The 16457-nt window shown below is 41.8% G+C and overlaps 1 protein-coding gene across 1 annotated transcript; it reads right to left on the reverse strand.

Moving 5' to 3' along the window:
- Positions 1-200: 200 nt before the first annotated feature.
- On the reverse strand, positions 201-15852 carry LOC308370090 (stonustoxin subunit beta-like; the record flags this gene model as incomplete). The annotated part of the gene is made up of 4 exons (XM_080844658.1): positions 201-733; positions 1296-2717; positions 4414-4506; positions 15729-15852. 4 exons carry the CDS (start codon positions 15850-15852, stop codon positions 201-203), a joined length of 2172 nt encoding a protein of 723 aa, XP_080700784.1.
- Positions 15853-16457: the final 605 nt, after the last annotated feature.

The following is a 16457-nucleotide window of genomic DNA, read 5'->3' on the forward strand; positions in this document are numbered from 1 at the left end:
TGTGTGTGTGTAAAAAAGAAGATAAGGGGGTATGTGTGTGGAAAGAAGATCAGTGTGTGTGTGTTTGTGTGAAAGAAGATGAGGGAGTGTGTCTGTGTAAAAGAAGAGGTGTGTGTGTGTGTGTGTGAAAGAAGATGAGTGTTTGTGTGTATATGCGGTGTGTTTCTGTTTCTATGTGTGCTTGTGTGTGTGTGTGTGATCTAGTAGTACATGGACACTGAGGAGTGCTGGTAAACATTAAACCCTGCATAGAGGGGCTCATCAGTGAAGTGAGTGTAGAACGTGTACAGGTGTGTGAGTGTGTCAGAGTAGACACTGTAGAAGGACAGAGTGCCGGCCTCACGGTCCAGAAACATTCCCACTCTTTTGGAGCCTGAGTAGGGGCGGTGGGCGTGCCTTACATTCCCCTTGTGGAAGGCCGTGTAGTGAGTGAACCAACGCTCCAGACCCCAGGACTTTTCATTCCAGCCAATTCGGCTAGAAGGAAGCCATCCCTTCCTGTGCATGCTTTGATAGGCCACTCCCATAATACCACCCCACCCTCTAAACTCAAACTCCCAGTAGCAGCGTCCAGTCAGATGCTCTTTGCTCAGCACCTGCCACCAACCATCAAATCTGTCTGGGTGGTCCGGGTACGGCTTCTTATTCTTCACCCATGTCACCTTCCTGTTCCCCTCAGAAAGAAAGAGATGTTTGCGTGCCGTGTCTGGGTTCAGTGTGAGCTTGTAGGCCCCTGCAAACACACACACACAAAGCAGACAACACACCTTATTGGGACAGTATAAACACATACCTCGCACACACACACCTACATTCACACCGACACACACCCACATACAGACATACACACACACGCACGCACACACACACACCAGTCTATTTAGAAATGTACATGTTAATGTCTTCTATACGTCAGTTATATAGGCTATTGCTTACCCTATGGGAATCAGATATGTAGGCTATGGCTTACTCTATGGGAATCAGATATGTAGGCTATGGCTAACCCTACGGAAATCAGATATGTAGGCTATGGTCTGTGTGTGTGTGTGTGTGTGTGTGTGGGTTGATATGAATACATTTGCTTACTTACTGTTGAAAACTTTAAGTGAGTGAGTCTGTCTGTGTGTTTGTGCATGTGTGTATGTTAAAGAGTGTCATGTTTGCTTGAAGTGTCCAGCCCTAATCTGGCATGAAAACATTACTGGAGATGACTTCTAGAATGACTCATAGAACATAAACCTAAGACATACATCTTGAATAGTATAGAACAGAAGAGTATTATGACTGAAACTTACATAGTTGTAGTCGGTGTCTCAAATGTGGATTCTTCAGGGCTGCGTTGCGATACCCGCGGACTGACGCTCCTGGGTGCTCTGGGTCTGAAATAAAACTGATCACTTTGTTGTTGACAGGTACATTGATAAAGATCCTGATTGAATGGTGCAGGGTGTCCCAGACATCTGGTCTCTTGTACCAGGGAACCTCCTCTCCTGGGTCCTGCTCAGGTGTGCTGATGTTGTAACCACTCTTGAGGTACTCAACTGCCTTCGATATTTTTTTCAGGTACGGCTCCTCGTAACTGAGAGAGGTGAAGCTGAACACAACGGCATCTCTCTTTTTTGGGTCCATGAGGAAAGAGTCTAGCTCAGGGCCTGGAGGTTCAATCTTGTAAGATGGTATTTCTTTGATATTCATTGTGACAACATTGATCTCAGTCTCCTTTCCATCCAGCCACTTCTCCATTTCTTTCCCACTGAAGCCAGATGCATCCTGGGACTTCAGGAGGTTTCTCAGAGCTGTTTCCTCCAGGTCACCTCCTCTGATGGCCGGGATCAGGAATGTCATTTTCCGCAGGAACTCAGTGGTGAAGACTCTCAGACTGCTTTGGAACTTCTCCAGTTTATGGATAATGTCTTCAGCCTTGATCTCTGCGCTACTCTTCAGCAAGTCGTTGGTTCTCACCTCAGCCAGGTGGAAATCATCCATCGCCTTCTCCACTACTGACACCAGTATCTCTGAGATCATTCTCTTCAGCTTGGACTCAGTGTTAGTAAGCTTGCTCAGTGGATACAACCAGACCTTCAAAGGCACAGCCTTCCCTCCGTTCTCACCCAGTAGACTGGGCAGCATTTTGTACACATCTACAGCCTCCTCAAATGTAGAAGGGAGTTGCTGTAGTTGAATGTCACCAGAGAACGTGCACTCAAAGTTCTGCACCTTTTTTTTGTCATCATTATTCATGTTAAGGCTTGCTTTCCCTTTGATTGAAATGGATGGGATCTTTTTGATCATCACATTTAGTTTCCCCTCGATTTCCAACCTACTTGAACTATTGCTGGCTGTTTCTTTGAATTCCATTAGTGCATCAGCCCCATAGAGCACCCCACTCACAACATGTGTAGCGTCTGTCGTTTTAAAGATCTCAGGATTTGGAGTCCCTAGTTCTGATAGCATGAGCTCTTTGAACTCAGTGGTTACATGGTATTTCAATGTGACACTGCACTCATGACTGGAGGTGGCCCTCTGTTCGAGATAACTCGCAGAACCTCCGACCTTCACCAGCCCACCAAAGAAACTGAGTTTCATTGAGGCACTCACATCCAACAGCTTGGTCTTCTCACTGAGGGACTCAGACGCTGCCACTTCGTAGCTTGTGGTGGGCCGTGGACTGACATGTGTTTTGCTCTTGAAGTCCTCAGTCTTCCAGAGGCTGATACCTGAAATGAGAGGTAGGAGACCCGTGACATTACCAACACTGGCATGGCACTAATACAGTACCGCCACTGACATGGCTATAGCACTAATAATAATACACTGCATTAAAAGTAAAGATAAAGACATGAGTGAGTGAATGAGAAAAAGAGATGAGTGAGATATAAAGATGATAAGTGGGATAGATATGGGCCATTCTACCGAATTGGTGCAAAGTTAGGTCGGAAATATTTTGAATTTTTTTATGTTTTATTCCCAAACCTTTGTTCGTATGTATATTGTAGCATATCTAAAGTACACATATCTAGTAAAAGAACAGTCAATTTTTATATTGTATTTTCAGAATGTGTTGGAAGGTTTTTCCTCTTCCAAAAATTGTCACTACCAAAACATCACATTTTCTATAGTAAAATAGTATCATTATTCACCTGTTCAGATTGTCTCTCCTTCCCTTCTCTGAAGAGTATTTTTACAAATATTTCTTGAAGGTTTTCACAATGAAATCCATAAAAATGAAATTTTACCAAATTTTCAAGTTCAATTTATGCAATTCATCAAAATATAAGTGCAATATTTATTTGCAAAATACTGAACATATTGATTCCAGAGTTGTTGATTGATGAAATTGAACATACATTAATCCAATCAGTATCATAACATTTTAGTACGAAACATACAGTGTTTCGGTAGTGCTGCACTGTTTTGGTAGTGACTGCACTGTTGGATGGATGTTCATTTCTCTCCCAAAATCTTTCAAAAGGTGCTCTGGGCCGCCCTTTAGTCCACACAAAACATTTATTTAAAAATTATAGGATCGAACTACTCACCATTTAATTTTGTCACTACCGAAATCATCAGGTCACTACCATATGTTTCGGTAGTGACTTTCGGTAGTGACAATTCTAGCTAACTTTAAGCATAAATAAAGAATTCTAGCAAGCACACGGCTTGCAAACAAATCTTTGAAGAGGTGTTCACACATACAAACACAAGATTTTGCATGAAACCCCAATAGGTTTACTTAATTAAAGAAAACATGGGTTTCGGTAGTGACAAGGTTACATGTCGATTTTCAGACTTTGGAACACATTTATACAAAAACTATGGGATTTAGCTCCTCACCATTCAACCATGAGGGACAGGGATGCAGTGTCACTGCATGGTCAAAAATGCAGGGTCGTGGCTAAAACACAGGCTCAGCCAATGGACTAAAACTCTTGTGTTTCGGTAGTGACATGAAAACTGGGGACATGATTTTTTGAGTATATTTTATTTATTTAAAAATTAAACCCACAATACATCTAAATATTCCAAGTTCTGTTTAAACCCAATCATAAAGATATTTGAAACTAGATCATTGGAAAAAAATCTAAAATAAATTGAAAAGTGTTATTTTCAGGAATTGAAATTTAGATATCAGGGTTGAGGACAGCTACTTCCCAATAGAAAGTACCCTATAAATGATGATTTTGTATATATTTAGCTTATCACTATCTCATCTAATGCATTGGGTTTATATAGACCATAACATTTTCTTAGTAAATATCTATGCCTAAATACCTAATTGTTTTGTTGTTTTTATTGTTGAGGGACTGCATATTACACAAATTCGGTAGAATGGCCCATATATGAGTGAGATAAAGAGATGAGTTAGTGAGATAGAGATAAGGTTTGTTCACACATGGCTTTACTCTGCTGTACCTGGTATGAGTCGGTCATTCCGGGCGTCGTAGAGCGTGCCAAGATCAAGGGGTCTGCTGAGGGCGCTGGTCACCAGCACGGAGTCTCTTACAGCTGGAACATTAATAGAAAAGAAGCCATTTATATATCAATGACAAACCCTCTACTGCTGAATCAACATTAATCAATAACCCCTACTGCTGAATCAACATGACTGACTCCTGCTGCTGAATCAACATGAATGACTCCTACTGCTGAATCAACATGAATGACTCCTGCTGCTGAATCAACATGAATGAATGACTCCTACTGCTGAATCAACATGACTGACTCCTACTGCTGAATCAACATGACTGACTCCTACTGCTGAATCAACATGAATGACTACTGCTGCTGAATTAAAATGAATGACTCCTACTGCTGAATCAACATGAATGACTCCTGCTGCTGAATCAACATGAATGAATGACTCCTACTGCTGAATCAACATGACTGACTCCTACTGCTGAATCAACATGACTGACTCCTACTGCTGAATCAACATGAATGACTACTGCTGCTGAATTAACATGAATGACTCCTACTGCTGAATCAACATGAATGACTACTGCTGCTGAATTAACATGAATGACTCCTACTGCTGAATCAACATGACTGACTCCTACTGCTGAATCAACATGAATGACTACTGCTGCTGAATTAACATGAATGACTCCTACTGCTGAATGAGAATGAATCACTCCTACCAACATTAATGATTGACTCTTAGTGGTGATTGGATTTAAATGTATAACTATTGCTACTGAATTAAAGGCCCGTCTCACCATAACGTTCTGGTCAACGATCTCTGAAAGTTCTAAAAGTTAAATTTCGAGCATCCTAGGACCAGGTGGACACATCTGCGTGTGACTAACGTGTGACTAACACATGACTAGCGTGGTACTAACGAATGAGTAGTGTGTAACAGCGACCAAGTGACGTGTCACTGCCGCACAACAAACACTGCACGAAAAGCAAGATTATCGGGCCCGTATACGCTGTGATACAGCCGCGAATGATCACCATTCCTGGCTGATCGCGGACATTCCCCCGAAATATCCGTCTGCCGCATACGGATGGAATTTCCCGGGAAGGAATCTGCGAGGGGAGGGGGGCCGATGTGTTTAGTATTCTCACCTCCCGCTGACAGAGGTGCGAAATGCTCTTATTAGCATATTGACTGTCAGCAGTCTAGCCACACACACCCTGCTGCAGCCATTGGTTGAAAACGACAAGGAATTGAATTAAAACGTCTTGTGATGAGACGGAATGAGATTCTGTCTATAGGTCAGCTTTCAACTGACAAAACGTATCCCCTCCCATTTACAGCTATTGCCCCATAAAAACGAAATTAAAATGTACACGATAATAATTTAATTAATATTCTGTCTTTAGGGTTTTGCTCCGGGGTTATCACATTTCTTGATTCACCTTCCGTTTTCAGACTTCTGTTTTTAGGATTATCACGATTCTTGCTTTGCCTTTCAGTTTCAGAGTTCGAGTGTTCCCATGTACTTTCGAGGCTGTTCCACTCATATTCCGGAGTTTCCTCTCTGTAATGTTCTTGAGATTCACTTTTGGCATGTAATTATACAGAGTCAGGCTTACTCTGATATTGAGATAGTCATTTCGCAACTTGGGACATGTTTGCCACTCGTACATATCTAACCTGTGTCTTTTCAGGTAGATTTTACGCGAGCTTCGTGAGATTTGAACCTGTGCTCTTCAGGTTAGTGGTACGATGTACCTAATGGTGCTGTTACTAACCGCTTAGCCACCTTTGCTGGTAAGATTTAGCTAGTCGCAGTAGTCGGTGCGACTAAGTACCTGGTTTATCATTCCTCCCCCCTCTGGGGTATTTCTCTTCTGTTACTGGAGCCAGCGAATTGGGAATTGTTTAGTGGACTTATGTGACGTTTTAATTATGTTTACGTAAAGGCGCCCGAGGCAACATTAGAAACTTTAGACTCGAATAATAAACGTTCAATTTCTAGTCTTTTTTACACGTAGTAAGTTTCAATAACACCATACCATTCGACCATCGACACCATCGACATTCACAGTGGTGTAGTAGTCCCTGGAGAAGTGGGTATACTCTTTATTTATTCATACAGCACAGGATAAACACCCTGTTTTGAGAAGTGGGTATACCCAATGCTGACTGAAAAATAAGTGGGTATACTCCGTATACCTGCGTATACACTGGACTACACCACTACACCACCTATAACATAGCAAAACCCAGGCCTGGCCAAGGGAAGGGGTGGGGGGCTTTCACACCAATGTGGGCTTCTACGGCAATACACAGGGTCGAAGACTGTTGTAAATCCCACATTTCATGCAGTGAAACGTATGCTGAAGTGTCACTGGTACGCGACGAACGATTAGTCAACGTTAGATGAGCGTGTTGAGTGTGTGACTAACGTGTGATAAACTACAGAGTAGCGTTTTGCTGGTGTGTGGGTTTTATGGTCAAACGGGTATAAAACGCTGGAAAATCATAGTTCTTCTGAACAGTGAATATCATGCCGCCAACACGAAAAAAAGGTGTGAAATACTTATAATTGGAATATTTATAATTGGAATATTTTTGGATTGCTGTTTAAAACTAGTAAGCTAGTTTTTGAGTACTGTTTAAGTAAGTATTTATGTACTTATTTATGTTTGTTTGTGTTGTATATATGTTTAGCGTTGAAGCCAAATAACTACAAATATATATATATATATATGTTTGTACAAAAACCATCCTCTCGTTCACCGTGGTTTTTTCCTCTTCACATCTATCTTCAGTTGCCACATCCTAATGATGTTGGGTGACCGAGCGGTCCCTCACCTAATATATGGCGGATGTTATTCGGATGTTATTCCCTCTGGAGACCAGGTACGGAGCTGTCGAGCTGGAATGCCTGGCAGTCAAGTGGGCCCTTGACAGTTTAAAATGTAACCCTGGAAACAGACCACACTCCTTGCAGTTGCTGGGGCGGATGAAGGACTCCAATGCACGGGTTACGAGTTGGTTTTATTCACTGCATCCCTACTGCTTCACAGTGCTGGTAAGCAGAACATTGTTGCCGACTTTTTGTCCCGCCACCCTTGGAAGTGGAAATGTGAATACAATTTCTTTTATATTTCGCTCCTGGGCCTATGTCATTTTGGAGCCCCTTCCTTCTCCACTCACACATCTTTCGGAGGAGCAGCCCCTCCCTTCTCCACTCACACAACTTTCACTGCCTGTCCTCTCCTCTCTGTTACGGGTTGCGGGTGATGTGTGAACTCAAATGCACGACTCAGACAACAGCAGTAGTATTAGAATAAACAATTACTTATCTAGGGTTCGGTACACGGTAAGGCAGTCCAAAAGCAGGCAAACAATCCAAATGGGCAAGGGCAAAAGAGAAGTCAGAATACAGTCCAGGGTTGGCAACACGAGAAATGGAGGAACACGGAGGAACACGGAGGAAACACAGAGGAGACACAGAGAACCAAACACGTAACAAATATGACGAGAACGCACAAGAGACAAGAAATCATGGACTATATATACACACAGAACAGATAACAAGGGACAGGTGATAACAATCAAGGCAGGGTAGACAATGAGACACAGGTGGACTTAACAGGGGGAATTAACAGGACACAGGAGAAACCAATAAGACAAACAAACCGGGTGATGATTGGGAACAGGTGAGGGTTGGAGACACTGACAACAACAAGAGGGCACATGGCATACACAAACAAACACAGGAAAGCCCATGGTGGGAACAAGGAAGCACAATGACTAGACATCATCGCAAACGTATAGTTTTGCAAACCTGTCTAGTATTTGTGCAGTAGTGAATAAAGTCTACCTCAGTCTACTTCACAGCATATCATTTTTGTAGAAAAGGTGGATGCATGATAAGAAGAGAGAAATACACACAATATATTTTCCTTGCTTCAATTTATTGAATTTCTTATTAAAGGCACCCAGTGCAACTTTCGAGGCTTAAAAATAAACATTCAATTTCTAGTCTTTTTTACACGCAGTAAGTTTCAATAACTCCATACCATTACATACCGACATTCAAGCAGCAAAGATGAGACGTCGTTGTGTGGTGAGAACTGATAGAAAATCGATAACAACAACAATCGCCGCCATTTTCTTTATTTTTTTTAACCTGCAATAAATAAAGCAGGCTTCCAGTCAATGGAAAAATGGCTTCTCCCCACCGGCGATTGTTGTTGTTTACGATTTTCTATCAGTTCTCACCACACAACGACTTCTCATCTTTGCTCCTTGAATGTCGATATGTAATGGTATGGCGTTATTGAAACTTACCACGTCTAAAAAATAGTAGAAATTGAATGTTTATTTTTCATTGAATGTTTACATAAAGTTGCACTGGGTGCCTTTAATACATTTACATTTAGTCATTTCGCAGACGGTTTTATTCAAAGCGATTTACAAGGAGGTGTAAAACTATACAACTTTAGCCTACTACGGAGGCGAAGGGGGCCGAACCAGCGATCTGTTGCATGCAATCCATGAGCTCTAACCGCTGCACCAAAGTCTCATATTCAACATTGAAAAAGATATCACTCTTTAGACAGCCTATAGACAGTTTCTTATATTGCTGTCGCAGCTGCGGCAGTGTTGAATTTTGACATGATTATGGTCTTGAATTCTTCATAACGCATTCATGGTCATATCCTGCCTTAGCGCAGAAAAAAAATTGTCTTTTTATTTGAGTTTAGACTATTGTACTGTTAAAATAATCATGGTTTTGGTGATCGACCTTTTCTGCCTTTTGAAGTAGGACGCGCAATTTAGTTGACGAGTTTAGCCTGGGATAAAATAACTTGACGTATAAATCATTTAGCGCATGTCGCCAGACCGGCTTGGCCTGTTCTCATTTAGCGAGCTATATTATCTCATGTCGCGAGCTAAATTAATTATCTTAGCTTCAGTTGTACGCAGAACAGGGCCCAGGACAGAGCATAGACATTACACTCTCCTCTCCCCTCCTCTCCTCTCCTCTCCTCTCCTCTCCTCTCCTCTCCTCTCCTCTCCCCTCCTCTCCTCTCCTCTCCTCTCCTCTCCTCTCCTCTCCTCTCCTCTCCTCTCCTCTCCTCTCCTCTCCTGTCCTGTCCTGTCCTGTCCTGTCCTGTCCTCTCAGGCCTTTCCCCCCATCAAGAGCGGTAACTTGGATTAATTTACTCACGTTGCCCCGCAAAAGTGTAAGAAAGATGCGTTACTCTCATTGCCCAGCAGGAGCGGGGGGAAGAGAGAGAGAGAGAGAGATTGCACATACATTGCACGCACACACACACACAGACACAAGAAAGCTACTTTAAAAGCATTGGTTTATATACCATCATGCATGGACGCTCAAATGACACTCATTGGACGCCATATGACGTTTGTTTTACGTTGGTCACACGCTTCATGCGCCAGGGGTCCGTTCAGTGGTCGTTGACAGGTCGGCAGTGAGTTGTTCACTGCAAAGCAAACGATTAATAACAACCAAGTAACGCTAGGGTAACGACTGACAAACGCGCGCAACGTTAGTAAAATGCTCCACGTTCCATATGATCACCGACGTTTGACGACGATACCAACTTTCACCACCATCCACACAACGCACTTCTGGCGCTATACCAGCAACCATGGATGATTACCAACGTTTCTTCTAACGTCAAAGACTAGACTAGTGACTAGAGCGTTATGGTGTGACGGGACCTTAACATGAAAGGGTAACACTGAACTTTAATACAGTATTTACATGACATTATAAACACATTCATAAGGGGTTATACATATCTTCATAATGCCTCATCATGAATAACATGATCACTAGACTGCTCTTAGATTACTACACTTTATCTAATTGCAAACTAACCCGGGTAAATATAGAAACTCATACATACAGTATTTCTCCGTTTAGCCCTTCCGTCCACATTAAAAGTTGTGATCACTTTAAGTTCATGACTGTCCTTTATTGGTGAGCTGATATTGGGAAATTAAACTTTTCAATGAACATTGAGTTTCTGGGTTGCTATCGTTACCCCTCAGTGTGCCTTTGCAGCTTCATATAAACAAGTTTATGACCACAAGTTCATATTCACACATATTAACATGAGTTTATCACACACAGGCAACTGCAAACTGTTAAGGTGTTTCCCTGAGCTAGAGATAGCTAGGATAGTTAATAGCCAGGTTAACTGCTTCATAACATCACGTTAAATAGTCTGGTAGGATTACACGCCACACCTTACTTTAAAACGGTGAATCCCAACACTGAAAACAATGCCTTTCAAAAATGCTGCCCTAGGCATTTGAAAAGTTGTAGCTTGGACAGGGGAAACTGAAGTTTTCAGAAGTTCGGTTGCCATGGTACTGGGGGTAGCTTGCGCTTGAGGGGCTTTAACGTCAAAATAAACATGGAAGGTGAAATTATTATGCTGATCTGTCTTTACAATTTACTTAGTTAGTGTACTTTGAGTACAAGCTCTTTTCCTGAATAGATACACGTCACTTCCACGCAGAAGGCGAGCACTATACTTGGTGTGCTTGAACTATGGGTGAAAATACAGTTTTAGTGTTGGGTTATGGCCCTAAGGCCGAACTTGGCCCGATTGTACGTCACATCCGGCCCACGGGTGATAAGGGGAGAATTTATTTGAAAAAAAATTCGGTGGAATCTGTCGACTGTCACATTCGGCCCGCGGGTGATAAGAGGAGAATATATTTTTTACATTTAGTATCATTTTTTTACATTTTCGGTGGAATCCGTCAGTTGGTCTGTTGCTGCTTCCAGCGTCAGGTAAAGCAGCCCCGGTAGTGCTTATCGTTTTCAAAAAAGAGGAAGGTTGACACTGAAGGTCGCATCTTTCAGGAAATATGGAAGGAACAGTTGAGCCGAGGTGCACTGCTCAAAACATTTCTACAAACTACACACAGAGATAGCAGAGTTCATGCAGGGTAAAGGGAAGCCTGTGGTGGAATTGGACGACCCAGAATGGAACAGGGATCTTGCCTTTTTAGTGGACATTACGAAATACCTAAATGTGTTGAATGTTTCTATGCAGGGCCGCAACAAACTCGTCACTGAGTATTATGATAGTGTTCTTGCTTTTCAAAGTAAACTGGAGTTATGGAAGACGCAGCTCACCAAGCGAAATGCAGCCCACTTCCCCTGTCTAAAATCTCAGCCTGTCAATCATCAGGGTATGGAGAAGTAGGCAAACTTCGGACTTTCCGGACTCAGGCATGAGTTTGACAATCGATTCACGGTTTTTACCTAACTGGAAAAGGAGTTTGCACTTTTTCACTCTCCATTCACCATTGACGCTTCCAAGGTCCCAGAGGCGATCCAAATGGAACTGATAGAACTGATAGAACACCGTTGAAGGAAAACTATGCATATTTTTCAATTGAATCATTCTATCAATCCTTGCCACCACAGTACGCAAGGATCACGGCTTTTGCAGGTAAAATACTTTGTATGGTTGGGACAACATATTTATGTGAGCAGGCCTTTTCGGTGATGAATATTAATTAGGGCTGTCAATAGATTAAAAAAAATTAACTAATTAATCTCACATTTTGAAATCCATTAATCTAGATTAATCGCGATTAAATTATTATATATTTTTTTAAACTAGTAACTAGTAATATTTTTTTCACTCCAGACAGCGTGTATTTTAGACAATGTTGAAAAAACTTTTGTGACAACGCGATTTCTATTGGCAAAGCATCATGGGAAGTTTAAAAGAAAATGTCACCAGGAGAGGGATAAACGAAGGGAAATCTACTGTAAAGATATTTCTGCTACGTTGTCGATGCAGATTCTAATGAGGCTGTTCTCCACAACAACATGGATTAGACTTCGATGGTTGGACTATGATGGTAGTTTTATAACAATCGTTGCCGCAAGAAAGAAAAATATCTTCTCGTTTGTTGTGCCTCCTCCGGTGTAGCATACAACGTGAAGGCTTGGCAGATGCCGGTCGTGTGTAATGTGTAGGCTATTTCATTCCGTTCTTGCAATGTGAATAATTTGATTTCATGCTCTTGTGCTTGTTTGTGTGAACAAGTGCATTTATCTGTTGCTGTCCGAGTTCAATAAAGGCAGGCTATTCATAAAAAACGTACGTAAATATGTGATTAGTTTTGAACAGTTGTGACATTGACTGCTTCAGACTCTGGTTCGGACAAAACATTAATGGCCGGTTGTTCTTTGTTGTGACTTCTGTAAAACACCAATGACACCAAAATGAATTAGCTGTTTGGCTCTGGCTTCTGAGTTTTCCAGCCTCCCCCTCCAGAGAATGCTAGAAACACGGTCATGCCCCACACAGGTAGCTAGTTAGCCCAGCTAACATGTTAGCATAAATGCTAGCGAGACCTAGCATGTCAGGGTTGAAAATAGATAGCAAACCTCTTCCATAAAAGATTTGAAACAGGGGAAGAAGAGGTGACAGGGAGAAGAGTGACGTTAGAGCGGGAGAAGGAGGGGGGCACGAACTCAGACCACCCAGGGAACTGTGTGCGTGTGTCAAAATAAAACTCCTCTTTGACGTGTAAATTAATTCCGCACACCGGAAGTAAACAAAGTTGCGTTAACGGCGTTAAAATATCTTAACGATAATCATATCTTATGAGATTAATCGCGGTCACATTAATCTCATAGATTAACGCGTTAACGCTGACAGCCCTAATATTAATACATCAAAAGTGCGCAATCGCATGACGCACGGACATCTGAATGATGCCATTGCCCAGAAACTGTCCAGCGATTTGGACAAGCTGGTGATAGTTAAAAGGTGTCTGGCTTCGACAAGTAGCTGAAGTAGGCTGGTCTCCCCATTTATCATTATCCAGTTTGATGTGGAATAAAAGGGGTTGGGGTTGACTGATGGCAAGGCTAGTGCCATATAGGAATATGGGTTGGGGTTGACTGGCAAAGTTAATGTGCCTCATCTGTTGAGCCAATTTAATGTTTTTAGATAGCTGATTTTATATGAATTGTTATATGAATTTGATGACATCAGTGTGCTTTGTTGATATGAATTGATTTATGAATTTGATGACGTCAGTGTGCTTTGTTGATGTGAATTGTCATATGAATTTATCTTGTGTGAGTAGGGGGGTGGGGGGTTATGATATGTTTGGGATATGTTATAACCTATATGCTTCATAAGTTATTAATCAGTTCACAAGCGTTTGTCCCTCCGTTTTTTTTAAACACAAAACACTCGCTGGCCTGTTGCATTTGATCTCAGTCAGAATAATGACAGCCTGTAATTGGCCAAAGCCCGCATAGCATAAACCAATCAGGCTGTATTCTCAGTATTAACGCAAGTACCTGGAGAGAATGACAGATTCTCAACAATGCTATGCTTGCTTCGCTATTCATTTTCAATGGCCGATGTTATGCTAGCTACTTCAGCCAAGGAAGACACATTGTTGTTGATTGCGTGTTTCTACAGACATCCTCGGATTTAAATAATTATAAAATAATAAATAGGAGAATATTTGTATCATTAACAATTATATTTAACATTTATAGTCATGATTCCGAGACCGAGCCATCATGATGTCCTTACATAACTATAAGCACTGTATGAACAGTGCAAATGCCAGCGCAGATATCCCAAGTCTCCCGGAAGTTCCGGGAGTCTCCCACATATTGATAACGACTCCCTGATGCCCTCAAATTACTTAAAATCTCTTGGAATCAAGAGCGAGCGAACAAGACCGCGCACACGAGTGCTCCAAACCGCGTTAGCATTTGTGTAGCGCGCGCACAACAGAGAGGGAGAGGGACCTAGAGACTGTGCGTGTGCTTGTGAGGCAGTGTGCGTGTGTATCATGAGCATCCTGATTAGCCTGTTTCGGTAAGTCAACCAATCCATTTTCAGTATGGACGGGCTTTTATCTCTTCTGCCGAACCGAATGAATCAGTTCAGTGCATCTAGGAACAGGGGCACCATGGCACAGGGATGGTGTCCCCCAAAAAGAAAATATAAGACATTTTACAACAGACTATACAAAGGTGTACCTCTGTCTTATAAAAGTAAATCACAATGACCGTCTTGCACGCTGTACTATCTGTTACAGTGAATTCAGCATTGCCCATGGTGGGTTAAATTACTCTAATAGACATGTTGAGGTGAGTTCAACAAGTTTCATTTCATGTGCATATTTGCCATGCCAGCTAGTTGCCAGGGCTACATAAAAACTGAATCGTTTTTTATCAGCATACATCTTTTCTCATATCGTATCGTGCCCATGTATCGAGATACGAATCGAATCGTTTTTGTCATGAGAGATTTACACCCCTACTACTTGCATGTATAGGAAAATGTTAAGTTTTTAGAGGGTAACTGGCAGCTGCTTTAGGCTATGTAATTGTAGGCCTCATTGTGAGGCAATTTTGGTGCCAATTTGATTTCTTATTGATGTGTAGGCCTTAATGAATAATAATCAATCAAATAGCCTACCTATCACTTGAAAAAAATCTGGCCCCCTCTCAAATTTCACCCTGGCATTTTAAACTTTAAACCATACAATTAGCGGCGATTTTGGGTAAGACGTGACCGAACAGCTAGCTGGTGGGCCAATTTTGTATATGCAAATACATTAAATGACAAATATAAACATTTAGCCTATAAAAACATAACTTCTGATGTTCGTGTTTTTCAAATTTCTCGCACACACAAAGTTTTCATTCAGTAGCTGATATGTCATGCTGAAACACCACTTGTTTTCGTTACTATTACATAATCAGGCGCACTTTATGCATCTCCTCCCATCTCTTTGCGACGAACACCCACTTTCCCTAGTACGCACCCAGCAGCGGTAATCAAAAGAGCGCCGCCTTTGTAAATACGGTTTCATGTTTTTACCCGCTATTTTAAGCCTGAGATGGGCACAATCCTGTTAGTAAATGAGGCCCTGAGTGAGGTTTCAGCTCCCACCGACCCACCCAAATTAGAGCAATTTATATGATAAGCCTATTGGGTCATGATGTGACAGGAAAGCCTGTGGGGGTTAGAGGGCCACAAGAACATTCCAGGGCCGTTATGTAATGGTCATTGTCTTTGACCGAGGTGTCCCAGGTGTGTTATTTACAAAACTCATCAGAATGCTCTATAATTGTAGTTATGTCTATTTATGGAGAGTTATAAAGACTTATATATCTCTCGCTATAATAGATTATGAATACTTAATAAATATCTATAAATATGTTTGTAATACTTCTAATGGATCAACATGAATGAATAACCCCTTTTAATGAGTCAGCATGAGTCACCTTGTTCATCTGATGCTTGGGCCATGAAAGCCATACTGGAGAGTAGCAGGCAGAAGTGCAGAGAGAGGAAGACGCGTTGCGGGCAGCAGATCCTGGAGACACTGAAGGCCCAGGCTGGTCCCATGGCAGCTGTTGCTGAGCAGGAACCTGAGCTCACCCCAAACGACAGGAACCCTGGTGGATATAGTAATGGTGTCACCATCAATGGTCTTTGACATGGAGTAACAGATTGAACTGGTACTTTGCTAACAAGGACAGTAATCTTGTATTATTCACATTAGTAGCGGCTTGCTTATGAAGCTACTGAATCATGTTGGGCAGAGGAGACATGGTAGACCCACTCTGGGCCTCTGTAAAATTGAAAAAAATAATCTATTTCAGTGTGCATGCTTGTCAGACTCCGTATGTTCTGGCCCCATACCCAGTAGCCATGGTGACGGTCAGAACAAGGAAACTAGTTTCAAATCTTTACTGTTGGGTTAAACATGTTTTGTGTTGAACATGTAACAACAACAACAACATCAACAGCAATAATGTATTCTGTGCCTCTACTATGTAAAGCTGCAAGAAACCAGGGAATTACCAGGGAGAGATTCTTCATTCAGTGTTTATGACGCATGGAACATACATTTCATATTTCTGTGCGTTTTCGGGTTGCCAGATGTGTCCGTGCTTTGCATGACCGTAAACCATTAAATTACATTTGAGTCCAGTACAAAACTTTCAACC

Source organism: Sprattus sprattus, assembly GCF_963457725.1.
Source record: "Sprattus sprattus genome assembly, chromosome: 1".
Classification (NCBI taxonomy): domain Eukaryota; kingdom Metazoa; phylum Chordata; class Actinopteri; order Clupeiformes; family Clupeidae; genus Sprattus; species Sprattus sprattus.